Source organism: Canis lupus, chromosome 11 (assembly GCF_011100685.1).
Source record: "Canis lupus familiaris isolate Mischka breed German Shepherd chromosome 11, alternate assembly UU_Cfam_GSD_1.0, whole genome shotgun sequence".
Classification (NCBI taxonomy): Eukaryota; Metazoa; Chordata; class Mammalia; order Carnivora; family Canidae; genus Canis; species Canis lupus.
The window spans coordinates 5,257,727-5,282,346 of NC_049232.1; the positions used below are offsets into that span (position 1 = coordinate 5,257,727).

At 38.2% G+C, this 24,620-nt stretch overlaps 1 protein-coding gene across 6 annotated transcripts in view; it reads right to left on the reverse strand.

Annotated features, from left to right (window-relative positions):
- The window catches only part of PGGT1B (protein geranylgeranyltransferase type I subunit beta), a 71,916-nt gene that overhangs the window by 39,036 nt on the left and 8,260 nt on the right, over positions 1 to 24,620 (reverse strand). For 3 of the 6 annotated variants that reach the window (XR_005366511.1, XM_038551833.1, XM_038551834.1), the window contains exons 2-5: positions 23,440 to 23,558; positions 10,138 to 10,205; positions 6,686 to 6,837; positions 5,159 to 5,291 (exon numbers count right to left, since the gene is read on the reverse strand). Coding sequence is in view for 5 of the 6 variants with exons in the window: in XM_038551833.1 (XP_038407761.1) it covers positions 5,159 to 5,291; positions 6,686 to 6,837; positions 10,138 to 10,205; positions 23,440 to 23,558 (472 nt within the window). In the remaining variant the exon portion in view is untranslated. Of the gene's footprint in view, positions 1 to 5,158; positions 5,292 to 6,685; positions 6,838 to 10,137; positions 10,206 to 20,555; positions 20,731 to 23,435; positions 23,559 to 24,620 lie in introns of those variants that run through there. The other 3 variants (XM_038551837.1, XM_038551836.1, XM_038551835.1) reach the window with 3 other exon arrangements.

Genomic DNA, 24,620 nt, shown 5'->3' on the forward strand with positions numbered 1-24,620 from the left:
TCCCAATCCTATTATTTTTCTACTTGCAAGAGCATAAAGTTTAAGGAAAATGTAAAGAGTCTGTACTAATAAAATATCATGAACATGAAATAAGTCTATTTTGAGGCTCGTGGGTAGCTGAGGATAACAATGCCTGCCTAAATTTGGATCTCCCTACGTATTCTACAAAATCAAAACAGAAGAACAATACAACTATATAAAACCGAAATCTCAGGGAAGCTGGAAGCGCACAAGCTTTAAATTACCTGTCTATAGAAAAAGGAACATCAAATCCCAGCATGTTACCTCTCACACTCCTGACACCCTTTTGCAGAGAGCAAGGGAAGTCTGTGGAAAATCATCAGGGAGGGAGAGGATGGGAGCCAACAGTAGGCCTGAGACAGATCTAAAATTAGTGCGGGAAGGAGAAGGTCCACCCTAAGGGCGCAATACAGGCAGTCCTTGTTTTGTACAGTCCTGATACGCACAAATTCCAGGTGCCATACCTTAGCTAAACACAATACGGTTCCAATCCAGAAACCATGGTAAGTTAATTGTGAGCAACTGCACAGAGTACAAACTTGCTGCTAGCACCTCAGTTTATAAATCACTACATACAGATGTGCATCATAATCAGTAACCAGTCCTATCATCTTTTTCAAAATCTGTTAGTAACTGGTCACTGCACATATTATTCAGCTCATGCACAGACAGCAAAACATATGGTTGTGTTGTCTCTTCCTTTGTTTTAGTAATAAACCCACACGACATTCTCTGAAAAGGCAGAACCAAAAGAGCAGACAGACCACCAAAACCCAAAGTGCAATCAAGAAACGAGAAGCAGCACCCTAGAAGTCAAAGTGAGATCAAACACAAAGTAAAGAAAACACAGCTGATCCTGGGCTCCTGTGCTGGTGCTGCTGTCGGAGACCTGATGTGCTATCAGGAGAACTACGTGAAGGCAGAGTACTGCAAGTGAAGACCTGGCTGTGATGGGAGGGATGAAGATGGTCTACAAAAGGGATGCTGCCAAAACACTGACAGGAAAGGAATTCTTGGAGATGTTTTCACAACAATGAAAACACAAAGGATAAAGTGTTGGGAAGCTGCTACAAATATAAGGAGTCTGATCATCTACCAAGGCAGAAAAGATGCTCGAACCCTGTCCTAAGTTACAAAATGAAAATAAGGCAAGCACTGTTCAAACTACTCTTGTATATATATTTTTTTCCACAAAGAAATTACTTTAATTCACAATTTCTAATGTTTTAATATTACAATGTACTAAGTACTGGCTTTACCACTTCAAAATTCTCTGTACACTTATGACTTCCAGTTTGATGTTATGGCAAAAAGTGGCATAGGTCACAGAGCAGTGGTGATCTCCCCCAGATGATTCACATCACTGGGCCTCTTGGCAGCCGGCATGCTCACTGCCATGGTCGGGCCCCACTGTGCAAAGTGAGCGCTGCCTGAACTGCATGAGCTCTTGGAGAACAGAGCACTTGCCTGCAGGGAAGGGACTTCAGAGTGTGCAGTACTCAGAGGGCATGACTGATGAGTCAAGTTAACAAGGAAGCAGAGACAGGCCCTCTGAAGATCAGGTAATAAAAGATACTCAAAAGGGCAACATTCAGAGACCTGAGAAACAAGAGAACCTCTGTCCTGCCAGAAAATCATCAAACACACAACACTTTCCTCAACATGAAAAAAAGAAACAAAATCAAACCCTACAAAAGCTCATTAAAGAAATCAGACTTTGTTGACTAAAAAGAGTACACTCTTAAATAGAAATGTTTGTGAGAGAAAAAAATTCACAAAATGACTAAACAAAGAGACACATCTATATAAAGTAACTCTGAAATGAAAACATAGCAAATGCAATGAAAACATCTCAGTATATGAAAATCTGCTCCCGCCTCCTCAAAGTGGCCATAAAGCAGGAAACTGTCATACAGCACCCCAAACTCAACTGCATATCATCAAGTAAGCACCTGGGAGTATGCAAAGGAAACTAAAAGTTAAAAACAGAAAGGACAAACAGTAGGAGGAAATAAACAGAGTTCAATAACTTCAGCAAAGAAATGGAAGAAAATAAGGAATAATAAGACCAAGGAATAACATTCTCAAAAGAAAAAACAGGAAGTGACATGGATGAAAAGGCAGAAAACAGCCAAAAGATGAAAACTGAGATACAACAGTAAAAAGGGTCAGAGAGAACAGTGACTGATCAAGGACAAGCAAGGAAGAATGAAGATACATACACAAAACTGAAGTGCCTAAAGGAAAATAATGAACTGGAACTTGGCATTAGTAAACTATGGGCCGCAGGCTACATGTGCCTGTGGTCTGGTTCAGTATCATCTGGAGTGAAGAACATGATCATGCTCACTCAAAACAAACCAAAAATACACTGAGAAAACATTCTTTACCCACAAGACTGATAAAAAGTAAAGAGAATGATAACACATTCCATTGGCGAGGTGGTGTGGAAACAGGCACTCACCTACACTGGCAGGAATATAAACTGGTTCACCCCTCTGGAAGAGAAAATGGGCAACGTCTAATAAAATTACATATGCATTTCCCTTTTGATCATGCAAGTGCACTACTAAGAACTCTGAAGATCTATCTCCAACAATACATAAATGCGTATGCATATGGTTATTAATTTCAACACTCTGGATTTGGAAAATAAGTGCATAGAATAGTTCAAAAAACTAAGTACATGCACACAATAGAGGACTATGAAACTAGGTACCTTGAGTGTGCTACCTTGTAAGAAGGAAGGAGAAACAAAAATGTGCTTATCTGCTCATCAAGAAGAAATACAGGAAGGACAAACCCAATACTAATGAGACTGGTTCCCTATAGAGTGAATGGGAACAAGGTGGCAAATATGGGAGCCAGGAAAGAGGTGAGACAGAAGGAACAGGAGCTGATGAGTAACACATCTTGGAATACCCCTTTGTGTACAGTTCTGTCTTTCAGAACCAAGTCAATATTTCACATATTAAATACATTTAAAAAAATCAACAAAATTGGGGAAAAACACTAAAATGGAGCCCAAACAAACTTAGCTGTATTTTACACAGATAACATAACCATAGCGAAGGTGAGGGGGAATAAAGGAAGGAACTCAAGTTTTTTTTTTTTTTTTTTTTTTTTTTTTTTAAGGTTTAATTTTTAAGTAATCTCTACACCCAATGTGGGGCTTGAACTCAAACCCTGAGGTCAAGAGGTGCGTCCTCTATCAAGTGAGCCAGTCAGGTGCCCATCAAGTATTTCTTAAATATGGTATTTTGACTATATACCTTCAGGTTCAAAACAAAAAAGAGTCAATGTATCCTAGATGATGGGAACCAGGCTCATCACTGTCCAAGAAGGGGGTTACAAAAAGAAAGGAGGAAGATCAAAAAAACCTGTGGTGAATTGGAATTTGAGGTATCAACAGGACTCATGTTTTTTAATACACATATGGATAAAGAAATAGAATGGGCAATGTGTGTAAAAGGGGAGGGGGGCAGTCTGTGCATAGATACACACACATACATGATTTCCTAGCTCGGCCTGCTGAGAGAAGGGTTAGAGGCAGTGATATCCCAACACCAGGGAGCACTGCTACTATGCCCAAATCCTCATTTCTACACACCATTCTCCAGTAAGAACCAGAGCTCCTTGCTGAAATGACTGATTCCAGGAAAGTAGAAGATGAACCTGGAATATCTTGTACCAGAATGCAAAGAGCTGCTCAAAGAATGAAGGGAGTGAGACAAAAAAAGACACAAGCATCTGTGTGAAGGGGCTTGCACTGGCTAAATGTGGGACAATGTGACCATCAAAATAAGTAAGGACAGTAATAGGCAATAGCCCACACCAGATAAAACAAGAATCTAGAGTTCAAACTGATACAGATTGATGGATGGATGGATGGATAGATGGATGAATAGATGATAGATGTAAAGTGAAAGTTTTTTCTAAAAGCAGAATTTCAACTGAAAATTACAGAGGAAATGATAGAACTGGAAAATCATCAATGGCATACTGACACTGGTAGACAAAAGTTTAATGAGGGACAAGTTATGTAACAGTCTCCAAAACCTTGCCAGAAGATGCTGAATAATTACAAGCAGAACAATGCTAACTTTACAGAGAAGAATATGGCATACACCACTTTAACTGGTGATCAAAAGTTACCAACACTGCTAGCAGGGCAAATCAATACACTGTATTTCCAAATACAACACACGGAGAACATGGTGTTACTTCTGTGGCAGTAACGCCAAAACACACATCCTTCTATTTCATATAAATCTCCATTCCCTCTAAAGCTCCTTTAAGGGCCTGTTCTTTCTGCTATTGCAGAATCTACCAAATCTGATCCATACTCAAACGTTCGGTTAAAAAAATTTCATTACACTAAGAACTTATTTTTCATTTTGAAATACTGACTAGTAAAAGTTGAATTAACAACCTAAAACAGTCTTATCTACATAACTTCTATAAAAACAAAACCTCATATTTGGGAAGTAATAAACCTGGGAAGCAACATTTGAACAAGGATCACTCTGGCTGAGACTAAGCTCTCCTTATTATTGCCAATGAAAAGTTTAAATTGTATCATGAAAAAAGTAACACTTCTATTTGATACAAGCCTTAAAATAAACCTTAGATTTAAAAAAAAAAAAAAAAGCACATGCAAAAGTATTAACAAAAAGACCCAAAAATCTATTGTTAGCTCAGTCAATCTTGTTATATTTGGTTCTTGCTAATCCAATGACTTATGGAACTCCCACCTCACACCAAATACAGAAATAGTTTCATCAAAGAAACCATAATTTTCCATTACACTTAGCCAGGGCTCTTCACTGGCCCCTGGAAGCAAAGGCTATCAAACACGTGCCTTTGAGGTTTTACTTCTTTTTTGACCAATCTCTTTCTAGTAAAGACATTTGTTTCCTTAGACACAATCAAATTACATTTAAATTTTAATGGCCAATGAATCAATCTGCCCTTTACAATTATTTCTATATTCTGATTACACAACGTATCCAAAAAGCAATCTTACTGCCCTTATTTCCAGATTTTGGTGGAAGAGCGACTGAGACATGCATTGTACTGCAATCTCCATATAGTAACAATAATAACCTAAAACAGTCAATTTACCAACATAACTCACCATACTTCTTCTAATATAATTGATGGCTTTTTTCATATCCATGCCAGACCAGTTGTTGAGCATATAGCAAATACAGGAGGCACAGTATACAAATCGCATGTCATTTTCACTGCCTTCAGGGACTGCACAGAAGCTGAAAGTAATAACAGTTATTATTTACAGTAACACCACACTAGAATCTAGTTTTTATTTTTTTGTGGGGATGGGGGAAGCAAGAAAATCTACTTCATGTCTTAACTCACAGAAAAACTTATTAAATATGGGTTTAAAAGCCATATACTACTTTTATTAGTAAAGAACAGGACTATTAACTTGAATAACACAAAATCATCCCTAGGTCACCACTCTATTTCAAAGTTCTGGATATCTGGGTAGTTTTACACACTACCAGTTACTCCTTCCCAGATGGCACCACACAGAATAAGTTTATTTGGTCCCTATCATGGACAGTCATAGCACACCAGCTTGAGAACTGATGGGGGGAAATATACCTAGGACCCACTGGGTAGTAAGAAATTTCCAAACCCACATTTTCATATGTGTAATTTCTTCTAAATGTATATGTATGTAACCACTAACTAATCGATCATATTGTGTTACAATTTAATTTTTACCTATTTCATTAGTTTTAGAGAGGTAACAGTCTGAGTCTGATATCTATTCCTTTATTTATAAACAAGGATAAGGTAGCAGTAATCAAAGACCATATGGAAACTTTGAGAAATTGGTCACATACACTGGCTGAGGTAAAGACTGAGTTCTATAGTATTTCCAATTACTGACAATTTATCTTACAAGTCTACTTAATTTTCCCCTCACCAAGATCGTGTCTTTTAAACACTGAAAGGAAAACAGAGGTATTAGCTGATGGAGTACTGACATAACATTATGGGGAATTGGTTTGCAAAATCTTTTCCTTAGACAGTATCACTACTGCTTTGTCACTTCCTAGATTTGGTGGTGGGGGGTGGGTGGAGGGGAGAGTGGAGAGTTTCACCTTAAAACTCTGGGACGATTCCTCAGACATACCATACAAACCACCTAATATTCATAAGTTCTTTTTCTAACCTTTACAAATGTCACTGAAACTATACACTATTGTCTTCACCCCCTTAGTCCCCAATCACTATATCTTAAGGAATAAAAGTTCAGACTAAATGTATGCTTACTTCAAAATATCCATTTTTTTCACCCAGAAGGTAAATTAAAGTCCATCCTAATACTGAAACCATTCAACCACTTACTTGTGAACATATTCACTGTCTCAGTTTAAAAAAAAAAAGAGAAAAAACAAGGAGCTCTGCTGTTGTGATTTCTTTTTACTCACGTTAAGAAATCTTGGGGGGGTTTTTGATTAGGGATTTAACTCTATGTATATACAGTGAGCTTTAAAGGCTTCTAAATGGGTTTATGATAAACTCTAAAAGTTCTAGTACAGTATTATACCCATTTTTTAGTTCTACAAAATTTGTCCGAAAAAGAAAAAATAGAAAAAGAAAAAGACAAAAAACAAAGAGTGACCCATACCTTCCATCTTCCAGCTGAAGGGCTCTCAAGCCTGCTAAGCAAGCTTCCTTATTTACTCGGCTTAGGTCATCTCCAAGAATAACTAAGCATGAAAGGCCAGTGTAGGTCATTGCTATGTGGCCACTATCATAAGGATGAGCCGTTCCAGGATTCTAAATTCAAAGTTAACATAATGTTAATTAATTGGTAAACTGAAAACTTACTTCATTAAGTAATCCGGCACGAGGTCTCAGGAACTAGTAAAATTAAATGTTAGTACTGATTTGTACCTACACCAGATTGAAAAACAAACCCCATTTTATAGGTCTCAATGTAAGTATGACTGCATGCTTGCCAGGCTACACAATTTTTAAATTTATCCTGCAAACCTCAAATTTTATAGAAGCAGCTCTGATATGCAAATAAACCACATTATTTGAGCTTCATATGTAGTCAACCACATTACTTACAATTTAAGTCTCATGAAGTTAGAAAAGCATACAGCCTTTCAAAGATTTATAAAAGAAATAAAAATTCTTTTACTGTACAAATCCAAATTAAATACCATAGTAATCACCACATAAAAATGTTTTAAATGTTTTAATTTTTTAAAATTGAAGTACAGTGACATATGACAAAGAATATTTTAATTTTGAAAGAATACGAGTAATTTTAAAAAATTCATCTCTCTCCTGTACCCACTCTAAGAAATGGTAACTTCTACAACCACTGAAACACACCAAATCCTGGCTCTACAACTCGTTGTCTTGCTTCATTTCCTCCTTCTGAAAAAAGGATATTAGTACCTCTACATGGGGTTATTGTGAGGATTAAATAAAATTACTGGGACAAAGATGCTAGTTATCCTGATGATGATGCAAGTACAAGGCAAATATCCAAAGGGCCACTACTTCCTGGGAGTCATGAACCAGGATCTTGGAATCATTAGGGAGTGAATCACATTATTTTCCTGCTCACCCATCTTCTGTGGTTCCTCACAGAACAAGTGTGCATGGTTTTCAATACCTTCTATAATCTGAACCCACCCCACCCATCTGGTTTTACATATATGATTCTTTATATGGTCTCACAAACGCGCCAAACCAATTCTCATCTGGCTAACACTTTCAATTCTGAGCTCCTTCCTAGAGCTCAAACTCTGGTACTCCTGCTTATTCTACTCCACATATACAATAGTCTACCTAGAACTCCTATGGCATATTTCATTTTTTGGTACTTAAACTAAACATCTACCATGTTAAAAGCACTGTGGGGGAACCCAAACAGAAATCAAATGCAGAACTTAATCTTAAGAGCAGAAAAAGGGTCTGGTCTAGTAATTACAATACAAATTAGAATGTAGTGTCAGGAGGGAGATATAGCAACACACTGATTTTTTTTTTTTTTTTTTTAACTATCATCTTCTGTTAGCCAAATCAATAGACTGTTTAGCTTGATTTTCTTTTAAGGAGGTTCCATGTCCAATGTGGGGCTGAATTCATCTCCCTGAGATCAAGATTTGCATGCTCTAATGACTCAGTCAGCCAAGGGCCCCAGTAACACAAAATTTTAAATGGATTTTTCTTTTTTGCAGCAGAAGAGGAGCTTGGTGGGTAGAAAGGAGAGGCAGCTTTATAGGTAGAAGAAAAAGTAAAAGCAAAGCAGAGAAAGAAAATTCTGGGTATTTAGCATGTATTAGGGACAACACTTCATTTAATAGACAATACAGAATTTGTGAAGGAAAACAGTGAGAAAAGTGGGTTGAGAGCATCCATCAGTGTTTCTTAAAAAGTGCTCTAAGGCCATGGAAGATCTTGGGCATTTAACAGGTAAGGCAATGGCCTGTATAGATGGTTTGGATTCAGAAGAAAAACTGAGAACACTACTGTATTTATATACTGTATCTGACAATCCTATGTGCCTCAGATTCTTACAGACTCTCAACCAACCACCCTCAGTGAAAACTCCTGCGGGGCCTATGAGTCCCCCTGGACTTTCCTGGTCCTCCCAGCATTCAAATTCATATGAACACAATGTGGCATGGAGTGAGACCTGGAGTGAGACCTGGCCTCCCCAGAAGATGCCAGGGATCCAGGTGAATTAGGACCAAAACTGGGTGTGAAGAGACTGTAAATCAGGACAAAAAAAGATTGTTTCTTCTTCAGTTTTATTCCTGTTATTTTAAAAATGTCTTGGAAGTGGGAAGGCAAGAGGAAGGCGACTGACTTTTAAAAGTAATGCTTTCAAAGCCCTGTTTAATTTCAACAAGGGTAGGTATACATCTGTGTAAGTAAGCTATGGCACTCTAGGGGGGGGGTCATCATGACCAAGTGTCATAGCACCCAGAAACCTTGTCCACTATGAGCAAAGGGAGAGCCATCTTCTTCAGGACTGGCATCAACTGGAAAATGTTATATGTATAGGAAAAGGGGAACATATTTTATGAATCCTTGGTTTTTAGACTCCCTGCTAAAAGCAATGGGCACACATGATTGAAGACAACTTGACCGAGTCACATGACTTTGACACTGGCAAGATGATCTATAGCCTAGGACAGAGGAAGAAAATTGAAGCAGTGCCTCTAGGAAATCAATCATGCTGCTTTCACCCACCCATATCCACTGCTATTTATTCCATAATTTAGAAGCAGAGCATTAAAAAATGGGCAATATGCCATTTATGTTTAGGTTACAACTGGATATAAATATTAATGTACTCAGTATTGTTAGACAGTAGCTTGTAACCAATATATAAGCAGAGTGACCCATTAAAGGAAAAGTGTCTATGCTGTATGGCCCTCTTTTGAAAAAAAAGAAAATGACGAAGTTTCTCTCTGCTTCTGCTATAGAAAAATATTGTTATTTTGAGTCTAGATGCAAACACCTGCAGAGCTGGCTGGTTCCACTGCTTCGAAGAAGAGAAAAGCTCTTCACTCTGTTAGGAGTCACTGCTTTCTATACAGCATGTGCTGGTACCAAAGTCACTGGCTGTAACCCTGGAAGACTGTCTGCCTATTGCCGCAAAAGTCCTCAAACTCATCACTGCTAGGGTCTTCTATTACTGCCTTGGCAAGAACTTTTTCTTTTATTTCTAAGGTATGTGAGTCGAATATACAGTTTTTCACTAACACAGAAGTTCTCTGGCTTCCTAGAGAGCAAGTACCAAGCAGAGTGCTTTATTTCCAATTCTCCAGGAAATCACCAATAATTTTTACAAACACAAGTGACAGTAGGATATAATGCTTGAGACAGTAGAGATTTCTGTGTGTGTATGTACTGTACATTGTGCCAGGAAATAAGGTGTGCACCACACTCCTTTGTAGGAGTTGTAGGTCATCATGTACATCAACAGACACTATTTTAGGTATATCAAAACATGGAAGCTTGGTTCTGTTTGTATAATTTCTTAGTTTTCTTTTTCACTAAAATCCAACCATCTCCCTTCTCCTTCCTCCTGACCCAGATAGAACGCACCTTTGATGGGTTGAATGGAATACCCAGGTATGAAGAGCCTCGGAAACCACAGCGATTTAGATTTGATCCTAGAAAATAAAAACGTGTACTTATTTAAGGCATACTTTATTTCTCTACAGACTCTTAGGTCGTTCAATTAAACATTCTTTCAGAAACTGAGCATTTTAGTACCAAAGCCTTGTCACTGTGTCCATTTTCATTCTAGCTAATGGTTGGTTAATGCTCACTATGTGCAAAAGCTGTCATCTCTTTATGGGAATTTCCTCATTTAATTTTCAAAAATTTGTTAAAGTTTATTTAAAGTAATCTCTATACTCAATATGGGCCTTGAACTCACAACCCCAAGATCAAGAGTTGCACGCTCCGACTGAGCCAGCCAGATGCCCTTTTCATTTAATTTTCAAACCAGAGACAAAATAATGATTTCCTACTATGTACCTTTAGGTTATAGCCTACCTCACTGTATACAAAATGCTTCCTTACCTTTTCTATATGATTATTTTTCATGTGACCAACATATTTAATCCCCATGCTAAAGAAAAGGAAGAAGTCCCGGAGGTTAAGTGACATGTTCAAGGTAACAAACCGTTAGTAATGCATCAGGATCTGGAATTCTAACTTCCCATCCAGTGTCTTTTTACTTTAACTCACTGCTTTTTTATATGTGAGCAAACTAAAGGCAGAAGAAGCTGCTCTAGTCACAAAAAATATTATGTATTTTGCATTTCAACACAATAACCCACTTTAAAGTACTGGGAAGTTAAGCAAATAAGCTGGAAACTTCAGTCACGTCCATGAAAAGGGAGCCCTGTGCACTGGTAGTGGGAAATGTAAATTGGTATAGCCAGTATGGAAAATAGGATGGAGGTTCTTAAAAAAATTGTAAATAGAACTACCATATGATCCAGCAAGCCCACTACTGGGTATATATCCAAAGGAAACAAAATCGCTAACTTGAAGAGATGTCTGTACCCCCATGATTACTGCAACATAATTTACAATAAATAGCCAAGATGTGTCTGCTGACAGATGAGTGGATAAAGAAAATTTTTCAAACACACACACCAACCAGGATATGATTCCGTCATAAAAGAAGAAATTCTGCCTTTTGTGACATTATGGATGGAAGTTCAGGGCGTTATGCCACATGAAATAAGAGAGAGAAATAAATACTATAATACTCTATGTTCTCACTTGTATGTGCAATTTAAAAAGGCTGAACTCACAGAAACAGTAGAATAGTGGTTCCCAGGGGCTGAGAGAAATGGAGAGATGTTAGTCATACAAAAGTCTATCTGTAAGATGAGTAAATTCTGGGGACTTAATGTATTGCATGGTGACTATTATTAATAGGACTGTATTATATACCTGAAAGTGATAGGAGAGATCTTAAATGTTGTCACTACACACACAAAAGGTATGTGAGGATACTGTGGTAATCATTTTGCAATATATACACGTATCAAATCATAATGTTGTATAACTTATACTTAAGTATATTCTATGTCAATAATATCTCTATAAAACTGGGAAAAATAAAAAAACTATAAATGAAAAATTAGTTATACCCACAGTAAGAAAGTAATTATGGTTCTGATACCTATTAGACAATCAGCATTACAGATGAAGAGGACAGAAATGTAATATCCGTAGACTGTACAAGCACTGTTAATAAAAAATCAAGTAGATTTATAAATAGGTTCTGACGTGAGAAACTAGTTTCGTATCTCTTATGACTGGAACATGACTAATTCATAATAACTGGTTTTCATTCTTATATTTCTTCAAATCAGGTACTCTATTCTCTGTATTTCCCACAGTACTTAGAATAATAGCTTAAACATTAATTTCTTGAACAATTTAGGAAACTTTACACACCAAATTTAAAACTTTCCACTAACCACCTTCCCCTATTAACAAAAAATTTATTTGAAAAAGGGTATTATCTAATGGTGGATATTAACGAACATGGCTCTATTATCTTTGCTAAAGACTTTTAAGTGCATAAACTATTTAAGACTTGTCAATGTATAATAAGAGTAACAAAAAGGCTCAGACTGACAGGGTAAGGATACATCTGAGAATTTACTCTTGTAACTTTCAGTATAAGAAAGGCCAGATGCACAGACACACCCAATACAGTGCTACATGTGGTAAGATTCAGAAACAAACAGGAGTCCAGCAGGTTAAATGCAATACTCTAGCTCCTCAAAGGAACACTAAACTGCTACAAAAATACTTAGGGAAAACTATATAGCCCCATGGAGAAATGATCAAGTTAAGAGAAAAAACAGGACACAAACATTTATGTGATCATGTTTATAATTAAGCAAAGGAGGCTTATCAACAAAGTCCAGAAGGAAATAAATAAAGTAACATTGTATGGAATGACAGGAGAGTGAATTCTGTTTTTTGTATGAGTCATTTTTGCCCTAATGAATTATCAAACTTATTAACTTGAAACCACACCCCTTTATTATCTCACAGCTCTGCAGGTTCCGAAGTCCAAGACAGGTCTCACCAGGCTAGATGAGCATGCCAGTGGGGGCTGCACTCCCCACTGGAGGCTCTGGGGAATAACCAACCTCCCCTCAAGTTCCCTCAGCTTGCTTAGCAGGTGTTGCACTTTGCTCATGTCATCTGGGCCCCAGAGCTCCTAGAGACCACTCTTGCCACTGCTTGTATCTGGGCCTCTGTACCATGGGCCTGCAACACAGCTGAAATCCTTCTTGTGTTGGGATTCTCTCTAGCTTCTCCTTCTGCAGCATCTCTCTGACTCTTCCTGCCTTTTCTCCTTTAATAGGGCTCATGTGGTTGTACCAGGCAACTCCTCGCCCCAGTACATAAAACACCTATCTCCCTATTTTGAGGTCAGCTGACCAGGAACCTTAACTTCATCTTTAAAGTCCATAAGTGCCTAGTGTCTGTACAACCAATAAAACTTCCACCACATGAGCAATAAGGTTGATTTGCTTTCTTGACATTGGTGTGTTCACTGGAATATCACTTTTTTTTAAGTTTTATTTTTAAGTAATCTCAACACGGGGCTTGAACTAATGACTCCAAGATCAAGAACTGTATGCTCTTCCAACTGAGTCAGCCAGGGACCCCTGGAGTAGCACTTATAATTTTCTCCAAAACCTTTCCTTTGCATTCACAACTTAGCCAACTGGCACAAGAGGCCTAGCTTTCAACCTATCTAGGCTTTTCACATGCCTCCTTCACCAAGCTCAATCATTTCTACCTTATGATTTAAAGTGAGAGATGTGCAGCCCTTCTTTTCACTTAAACACTTAGAGACCACTATGGGGTTACTAACTGCCCTAATTTCAATATTGTGTCTGAGGGACTAAAGAGGCCTGAGGAGAGGGATGAAGGGGAATGGCTGGTCAATGGAATAGTCATAACACACATGTTTATCAATTACGTGCACCGTCTTATATAGGCACAGTTTGTCATGCCTCAAAACAATTGGAATAGTAGCATCAACGATCACTGATCACAGATTACTATAGTAAGTATAATGAAAAACTGAACTACTGAGAAAATTACCAAAGTATGAAACAGAGACATGAAGTGAGCAAATGTTAGAAAAATGGAACCAATAAACTTGCATGACAGAGAGTTGCCACCAGCCTTCAATTTATAGAAAATGCAGTATCTTCAAAGCATAAACAATAAAATGAGGAATGCCTATTAGAGTATAAAAAATCTTTTTCTGAATGAAATGTTATTTCCTTACAGGTAAAGGAAATTGTTCATTTCTATGTATTTAGCTTATTTACTTACACCTTTAAATTATCTGAAAAGCAGCAAAAATACTGATGTTCAAAAATATCACCAAAGGTTAGGAGACTGTGGCATGGACGTTTGGAATCTAATTCAAGATCCTATTCTTACTAGCTCTGTATTCTATGGGCAAATAATACCCTCTCTGAGCTAGTTCCCTCCATTTCTGAACAAGGAACATAAGGAACGTAACGTATTGCAAGCAGTACTTTGCAGGGTTCTTGCAATGTTTAAAGGACACAGGCAGATGATGTTCTGTCCAGTGACCAACGGAAATCAACAGTAACCCAGTTCAAACAGATTCATTAGATTTTTACAAAAAGTGAAACAGGAAAAAAGTATCAGCTTCTGTTGCAACTGAACAAGAAAAGTTTCTTTAAAAGAAGTTAAAGGCAAATGATTTATAAGATCTGAAGAGAAACCAGAGTTGGGATCCCTGGGTGGCGCAGCGGTTTGGCGCCTGCCTTTGGCCCAGGGCGCGATCCTGGAGACCCGGGATCGAATCCCACGTCGGGCTCCCGGTGCATGGAGCCTGCTTCTCCCTCTGCCTGTGTCTCTGCCTCTCTCTCTCTCTCTGTGTGTGTGACTATCATAAATAAATAAAAATTTAAAAAAAAGTTATTTATTTATTGAGAGAGAAGGAGAGAGAGCATGAGGGGGAGGGAGGAAGAGGCAGAGGCAGAAGCCCCCCCTGAGTAGGGAGCCTGATGCAGGGCTCTATCCCAGAACTCTGAAATCATGACCTGAGCTGAAGGCAGATGCTTAACTGAGTCATCCAGGCACCCCAAAAAAAGTTTCTTTAAGTATACAATGGAATATTACTCAGAAATGACAAATACCCACCATTTGCTGCAACGTGGATGGAACTGGAAGGTATTATGCTGAGTGAAATGAGTCGATCGGAGAAGGACAAACATTATATGTTTTCATTCATTTGGGGAATTTAAATAATAGTGAAAGGGAATAGAAGGGAAGGGAGAAGAAATGGGGGAAATATAAGAAAATATAAGAAATATATAAGAAAGGGAGAAAATATAAGAAAGGGAGACAGAGCATAAAGACTCCTAACTCTGGGAAACGAACTAGGGGTGGTGGAAGGGGAGGAGGGCAGGGGGTGAGGGTGAATGGGTGACAGGCACTGAGGGGGGGCACCTGACGGGATGAGCACTGGGTGTTATTCTGTATGTTGGCAAATTGAACCCCAATAAAAAATAAAGTTATTATTAAAAAATATAATAACAACAAAAAACAAATAAACAAAAACGACTTCCTCTTCCCCCTTTCCAAAAGAGTATATATTGTCACTCAAAAAAATTCACTGGGCAATTCATTCTGATTCTTGTCAAGATTTGCCTGCTATTGTGTTTTCCTTTATATTCTAGCAAGCTTACCTATTCATGATAATTATTAAGTATAAATGAGCCATTCCAAATTTATAACCAGATGCATATTCACAGTAGTCTAAGCTTCCTTGGAGGTTATTACACGGTGCCATCTAGTGTTCCTATTCAGTAGCAGCAGAATAAACTGGAAGTGTGGCTCTGGGTCTCAACAGAATCAATTGCAGAGTCTGAAAAAATATACAGGCCTGTTGGGTCCTAACTCAGGCCCACATGAAAACCCTCAGAATGGGGCCTGGACAATCATATATACAAAGAACAATCCCTGTTTGATAGCCAGCCAGAATCGAGAACCACTGATGTGGCTCCACAATCAGAGTCACAGAGTCAAACTAGTTTATCTTGTTACATGCAAGTAGTTTAGTTAGCAGGATCTCATAAACATCTAGATACACTTTACACAACTCCTGGTTTCAGATTCTCAAGAGACTGGACAAGGTGAACAAAACATTCTAGAGCCTACAAAATAGGTTTATCTATTTTCTAAATTTCACAAATTCGTTTCAGAGTCAGAACTAGATTAACTAAGGAAAAGGCAGGTGGGAGACTTCCCTTCATAGAGATTTAACAGTTTCATGCAACAAAACAGTAAATGAAGAATGAGACTGTGACAAGATTGGTGGTGTGGCCTACCAGACACATGGTGAGGGACAGTTGGGCACATAACCATTGTGGAGCCATCTCTGCAAAAAATTCTTGATCTACAATTCTTCCAAACCAGACATGCTATTTTTAAATGTGCAACATGCCCAGTTTAGCCACATGCAACTATACTCACACTTGTAAGTATGTTATTTAAAAAACGCAGTAATAGGACTTAATCTATTTTAAAAAAAATCTCACAGGACAACATACACGATAAACACGCACCTATTGTACAGAATCAGTACTGGAGATATCCAGGAATGGGAATCTCAAAGGACTAGAAAACAAAAAACTGTACGCTAATTTTGCCTCTAGCATTATCATGCTATATTATCATGGACAAATTATTCATCCCATTGGATCTTAATATCCTCATGTGTAAAATGATGGACTATAATATTCCTTGCTCTACTCTAGCTCCAAAATTCTCTGGCTGTGCCCTTGATAAGAGAAGGGAACACACAACCCCCAGCTTGATCCTCTGTGTTTTCTAAACACTTCCAGAGATTGATGAGAAGGGCCCAATCCTCCAATGGTCTAACCATACACCTTACTAAGATACCAGTGGGGTCTTTATACCCCTGGAGTTAAGCGGAAAGCCAGGGTTAATTCTGATTAAATATTCACAACGTACTTAAGTACCACACATCATAGTCCCCACCATAGACCAAAAACTTCACCAGTAAAGCTAACCTGGGGCTTGGAAGTCAGAAGCCTGGGATTTCAGTCTGATCTATCACTTAATACCTATGTGTGGCCTCAGGCAGCTCTTAGTCGCTATGTCTCTCATTCTCCTCTTCTGGGGAAGGCAGATTAGAACAATGTGACAATGTATTTGACAGTGCCTTAAAAAGCATAAAATTTTAATTAATGTATAACATTTCTGCATTAGCAAAATATCAGCATTTGTATATAACCATATAACATTAAGTTTAGTTTAATTTTAGTTGTGTTTTGAAGAGAGGTTGAAGTTTTCTGAATTTTGCTTTAAAGATCGATTTGACAGAGAAAGCAAGCACAAGCAGGGGGAATGGTAGCGGGAGAGGGAGAAGAAGCAGGCTTCCCATCTAGCAGGGAGCCCAATGTGGGGCTCCATCCTAGGACCCTGAGATCATGACCTGAGCCAAAAGCAGACACTTAACCAACTGATCTGCCTGCCAAGGCTCTCCTTTAACTTGGATTTTTAAATATGGAAACATACTTTGAATACACAAATAATGCAGATACATAGAATAAAAACAAAGTACTACCTTATCCTGTCATCCTCCTACATGTGTTCCCATCTACTTCCCCTCCATAAATATTTTCTATGTTTCCGTTCAGTTTTCCCTATATACTTATTAGTCAAAGATTAACACAAAACATCTCTGTACACGTTAGTATTTATAACTTAACTATATATGAACATTTTCATGTCATTATATACATAGGTCTATTTCAATCACTTTACTACTGCATACTATTCTTGGTAGACCATAGTTAATTTAACTGTTTCACTTTTGTGAACATTTATTCCCCTTCTAATTTGCCTGTGTATCGAACAATGCCAAAACATATTCTACAAAGATTTTTATGCATGTTATTAGTTTCCTGAGGTTACAAATCACCACAAATCTGGAGGCTTTCAGCAATGGAAATATATTCTCTCAGAGTTCTGGAAACCAGAAGTCCAAAATCAAGGTGCTAGCAGGACTGGTTCCTTCTGAAGGCTCTGAGGGAGAAATCATCTCATGCTTCTCTCAGTTCCTGGTGGCTTTGGGCAATCCTGGCATTCCTCTGTGCAGTAAGCTCACTATAACCTCTGCCATTGCCCCCACAGGGCATTCCCCTCGGGGTCTAGAATCTCCCTCTTCCCTTCTCCTAGAAGGGCACTAGGCAGTGATCTGGAGATGCTTACCTTAATTATACCTGCACAGGCCCTTCTTCAACTAAGGTCATATTCTGAGGTTCTAAGCAGATCTATCTTTTCGGAGCCACTATAACACACATGAGACTGTGTCAGATGTGCTAAAAAAAAAATCATACACTAAAATGTCTCTCAAAAGGTTACAATGATTTTCACTTCCACAAAAATGAAGTGCTCTTTCCCCAGTACTCTTGCCAACTTTTATTTTTTTAATTTATTTCTTTTAAAAGATTTCATTATTTATTTGTGAGTGAAAGAAAGACAGAATGAGAGCTCATGAACAGGGGGAGGGGCAGAGGAAAAGAGAAGCAGACGCCCTGCCCCGCTGAGCAGGGAGCCTGATGTGGGGCTCTATCCCAGGGCCCAAGGAACATGACCTGAGCCCAAGGCAGACGCTTAACCAACTGAACCACCCAGGCACCCCTCTTGCCAATTTTTAAAACTTCCAGCTAAATTGATGTTACATAAAAAATAATGCAACCTTGTTTCTACTGCATCTCCCTGACTTTGCTAGTAAGGCTAATTCTCTTATATATTATTTACTGACTTCTTTGAGGTCCTCCATTCTTAAATTTCATCATCTTCTAAACAGTGATGTGTCATTTACCTTTCAATCTTTAAGAGTTCTTCACAGTCTGGATATGAGTATTTGTTACATATATTACCACAATTTCCAAGCCTGTCACTTACTCAGCCTTATCTTTTACTACAAAACATTTTAAAGTATTTGTTTAAACAAATTTATCACATTTTTATTTTATGGTGGATTTTTAACATTTCTGGATTTTTCAATTCCCTAAGATTTTACATGGTATCACAAGGTAGGACAAATACAGACCTAGGAGTCACAGAAGGCACACTCTACTCATTCTGCAAAACCCTTATGAATGAGAAAATATTTGAGGAGCCAGAGGATGCTAAAATTAGGTGTTTTGAGATGCAATATCCAACAAGCAATTCTCAGAAGGCCAGCCATTCATTCAACTGAATACAACTCAATACAATCCACTCAATTCTGACACTACGCAGAGATAGGCTGCAGACACTATGAAGACTCCACAGGGGGGGCAGCCCGGGTGGCTCAGCGGTTTAGCGCCGCCTTCAGCCCAGGGCCTGATCCTGGAGACCCGGGATCGAGTCCCACATCGGGCTCCCTGCGTGGAGCCTGCTTCTCCCTCTGCCTGTGTCTCTCTGCCTCTCCTCTCTGTGTCCCTCATGAATAAATAAATAAAATCTTTAAAAAAAAAAAAAAAGACTCCACAGGCTGAGGGCTCAGTCCACCAGGACTGCAAACCACTGCAACACACCCCCCAACTTCAGACCTCAGATGCAAGCCCCATTAGCTGTGCTGCTTCTGACCAACTGGCTACAGACTGGAGGTTCTCATGAGCCCCTCTCCTTGGGCACAATTAATTTGCTAGAGCAGCTCACAGAGCTCAGAAAAACTTGTTAACAGTAAAAGAATGTAACTCACGAACATGCAGATGGAAGAGATGCATAGGTAAGGTATGGGGAAGGGGCACAGAGCTTCCATGTCCTCTCCGGTGTGGCACTCTCCCAGCATTTCCACGTATTCACCAACCAGGAAGCTTTCTGAACCCTGTCCTTCTGGGTTTTTACATAGGCTACATTACATAGGCATGATGGATTAAATCACAGGCCACTGGCAATGGCTTCAGCCCCCAGCCCTTCACCGCTCCCCTCCCTGGAGCTCAGGTAGTGGGACTCTAATCTCTGGCTGGCTCTAAGGGCATAAAGGCCCCATCCTTAGGTGCTTTACAAAAGTCACCTTATTAAGGTAACAAAAGACAATTTCTATCACTCTCAAGCCTTAGGAAACGCCAAAGGTCTTGGGAGTTGTGAGCCAGGAACTATGGATGAAGACCAAATACACATTTCTTATAAATCACAATATCACGATGCTTTAGACCAAATGTGAAAACACAGAGAAGTCAAGTTGGAGGATGAATGGGTGATTTAAGAGTCCAACAACTCCTGATACACAGCAAAGCTTTAGGCACTAAAAGACAAAAGAAATATAAGAGAGATACATTCTTTGCCTTCCAGAAGTGTACAATTCAGGCGCAAGCAAAAATATTTTAAGTAACAATTAAGCAGCGATGAATGAAAAAACAATTAGCAATGTGCTTCAAACCAACGAAATCCATGGAGAGGGCAGTGCAACACAAAAGAGAATTCTGATAAGTCTCAAAAGAGATGGGGTGAGTACCAATTGGAATTCAAAGAAAATTTTAAAACTTCCATCAAACTGTAATACACATAAGAAAAGCGCATTATCATAAACAACTCAATGAACTTTGCAAAGTAAACTTATCACATAACCAGTACTCAGCTCAAGAGAAAGTACATGACAGCACTCCAGAAGCCCCCTCCTACTTCCTCTTCTTCCTTTGCTCCCCAAAAGCTCCCACTGGTTTTGTCTATTTTTGTACTCTGTATAGAATTATGCACTAGGTAACTTCTTTCTCTCAAAACAGGTTTGTGATATTCATCAAAATTTTTGCATATAGTTATAGACTGTTCTTTCCCACTTTCCATTGTACAGAATTCCATTGTGTGACTGTATTAATACATCATTCATCCATTATACCCAAGACAGGTAGTTTGTATGGTTCCTAACTTCTGGACTCTTGTGAAGAACACTGCTGTAAACATACCTTCTGGTGAACATGTTTTCACTTCTGATGGGTGTGGACTAGGGAGAAGTGCACACATGTTCAGCTTTAGTGAGTACGGCCAGTTTTCCAAAGGAGCTGGTAAATTGGCAGTTTTCCTTCAGCTTGTGTGAGTTCCAGTTGTGCTGTTACTTTCTGCCTTTTCCATTTTAGCCTTCTAGTGAGTATGTAGCAAACACATTATGAATAATATGAGAGTTCAGATATTAACAAACCTCTCACAACAAAGCAGTCTTTAGAAAGAAAACAGGTATTTTAAAAAGATGTATTTATTTTTTTAAGGGAGGGAGAGAGAGAGAGAGAGAGTGTGTGTGAATGGGATGGGGGGAGTGGAGGCAGAGGGACAGAGAGCTTCAAGCAGACTCCCTGCTGGGCACAGCGCCTGATGAGGGGCTCAATCCCATGACCCATGCAATCATGACCTGGGCAAAAACCAAGACTTAGACACCCAACCGACTGAGCCTCCCAGATGTCCCAAGAATATGGGTTTTAATTAAACTAATTGCACACAAAAAAAGTTCATGAACATAGTCACACACCCAAGGGATAACAAAATGACATGTGTAAAATCCATGTTTAAGAGCATAAAACCAGCAGCCTATTGTTTTGTAGCCACTGCTTTTCCACTGGGGGAATAATTAATCAGTTATTTTAACCATTCTGTAAGTTGCTTTAAAAAAAAAAAAGTGTGTATTAATAGATAGTAAACTACCATGAAAAACTTACAATAAAATGGTAGAAGTAAACATATTTTAAGAAAAAACAATAGCTTAGTTCAATCACAGAGGCCAGCAAAGAATATAGTAGTATGAGTTCTCTCAAATGTTATGATCTATACTCTTCTAGAGTAGCAATGGCTATTTCAGGGAAATGAGTAGCAATAAATTTTTTCTAAAAATAATATATATTTTAGCAAAAACATAATAGAGAATAGCTTTTCTATGACTCACACTGTATAATTTCCTTATGCATACTATGTGAGGTGCTTTCAAGAAATTAGTGTATAATTTAATCAGGACATGTGTTTTTAATAATCCAAAATCAGAATCTATAATAATACTATATGTAATGTTTAACTTTAAAAATAAAAAAAAATAACCCATACTGATTTAAACAAGTCAACCCCCCCCCAACCCAAAAAACAACCTAGTAAAAAGGGAAAACACAAATTACTTCCACTTTGCAGGCATCTAGAATTGTGACCAAATCTCAGCCATAAGCTCCGAAAAAAATGAGTAGCATTATCTTATTAATTATCACAGCCCGTATTTACAGGTGTAGCAGCACATTCAGTAAATCCTACTCACCAACATGCTAGAATCTTTAACTACTTACCAATATATCATACATACTGCTTCATGCAGCTGGTGAAAAGTGAGTAGATACTTGTGTATGCCAGACCTAGTTCAAAATGTCTAATCATTTTTAAGTAAGAATTCACTGACAGGCCAGATTTTAAAAATTATATAAACACAAACACTATGAAATCCAATAACAATAATGTAGAAAGACATAAAACAATGTCCAAAAACATCTGCTAATAGATCAAACCTCTTTTTTCTTTTTTTAAAGATTTTTTTTTTAAGGTTTTTTATTTATTCAGGAGACACACACACAGAGGCAGAGACACAGGCAGAGGGAGAAGCAGGCTCCATGCAGGGAGCCCGACGTGGGACTTGATCCCGGGTCTCCAGGATCAGGCCCTGGGCTGAAGGGCGGTGCTAACCCCTGAGCCACCCAGGCTGCCCAAGATTTTATTTATTCATGAGAGACACAGACAGAGAGAGGCAGAGACATAGGCAGGGAGAGAAGCAGACTCCCTGCAAGGCTCAATCCCAGGACTCCGGGATCATACCCTGAGCCAAAGGCAGACGCTGAACCACTGAGCCACCCGTGTCCCCAAACCTCTTTTTTTCTAAATAAAGTTTCAGCTTATTATTTCCCTAAAGTTCATCTAGGTGAGACATTTATAAATGTTTACTTCAACCAACGAAACACCCAGTTAATTTATAAATGTTGACTCATTTAGGCATGATAAAAACTGTCATTTTCAGGAGTTTATCTGCTTCTCTTTTGAAGGTTAGAATTTCTAACATTTGTAAATTAAATCAATGTTAGGTATGTTACACTTAACAGAGTGAACAATAAGGTGTATAAAACTTGTGGGCATTTAGTTGATCAGGAAACATAGAAATTTTGAAAATTAGTTATGAAAAGAAAAATAACTGACCAAAATTTATAAAGTTTAAGAAGCATAAAAATGACTGTAGTGCTAGTAAGAGTTCTAAGAAACCATCAGAGAAAGGCTAGTGAAACACAAGAGAGAAAACCACCAGGAGACTGAAAAGAAATTTTTTGACAGCAAAGAGTTCACTGAAAAGACAAAAAGAATGGCTGGGAATGAAAAATACAGCAAAGGCTATAAAACTAATCAAACATAAATACCAAATACAAATAATCAATAAGCAATCATCAATGAGGAAGTGCGGAACATAACATGTGGCTACAACTGCAAATCTCGAGTCCCAGACAACTGCACAATGGTTCTCTCGAAAGAGAGAGCAACGATTAGACTTTTTAATTTTTATTTAAGTCATCTCTACCCTCAACATGGGGCTTGAACTCACGACCCTGGGATCAAGAGTCACACACTCCACTGAATGAGCCAGCCAGGTGCTCCAATGATTAAACTTCTTAAGTGTTTGTATTTGAACACAAGGGGAGTGCAACACTGCAAGGAAAACATGGATGAATAAAATCTGGTAATAGTTTATAAATTAATACTGAGATTTGCTAGTCTGACACATGTTATGCCAAGTACAACTAACTAGTCACACTAAAAATAAAATGCTAAAAACTCACTCACTGTCTTCTGTGGGAAGGACCTGCAGGGAGTAAATCCACTCTATTATATCATCTTTGTTCACAACATCTAAGGAATCCAACATATCCAGCCCGGAGAGCGCAAAAAATGCAATTGTCAGCCTAAAAGAAAACAAACAAACAAACATAAAATTTCCATCTTAACTATCAAAACACTGAAGTCTTTCTGATTCAGAAAAATAATAAAGTCTTTTTAATTTAAAATTAAATAGTCTCATTTTGCAAAAGCCAAAAAATCCTATTTATAGTTCTAGTTTAATATCCATCACACGTTTGTTTCATTTGTAAAAAGGAATAGTTAGGAGTTAAAAAAAAAACCTGTGCTACTCATCTGAAGCATATATGGATTCATTGAAGGCAGTGTCTCAGCAACCTAAAGGCTAAAGCAGAATTTAAAAAAGAATTCTCTGCACCTAATTAGTACAAATAAATTAAAAAGGCTGGAAAATATGTAAAAATCCCAATTTCCACTTATTTGCCAAGAGCAACTATGCTTACAGTTGGTGCTTAATTCTGAAGGAATGTTAGAATCCATCTGTATTCAAATTGGTTTACAATTAATGTGACTGGGAAAAACTTAAAATGAATTTTGGGAAATAAAACTTTAAAAATACATATGCGTCTCAACTCCATTTTCCCAGAGAGGATTCTGTGATAGAATGAAAAACAGTAAGGCAACACAATCCCTTCCTTCCAAGACTGTACACTAAATGAGAAGTGTTAACTTTGTTTTCATATAAAAACTAGTACTTTGGTGATTATTTTTTATACAAAGAGTTTGTTATATTTAATTCTTTTCAGGCTAAGATGCAAAACTGCTATCTGAGCATGGTTATCTCATTTCTGTATTCTAATAATTCCTATGACTAATAACAATACTTTGGCCTAAAATCTGACAGGAAAGGCACTGGACACATTCTGTAACCTTTTCTTTTTTTTTTTTTTAATTTTTATTTATTTGTGATAGCCACAGAGAGAAAGAGAGAATGAGGCAGAGACACAGGCAGAGGGAGAAGCAGGCTCCATGCACCGGGAGCCCGACGTGGGATTCGATCCCGGGTCTCCAGGATCGCGCCCTGGGCCAAAGGCAGGCGCCAAACCCCTGCGCCACCCAGGGATCCCCTGTAACCTTTTCAACTAAGATTCAAAAAGAGAAATAAATAA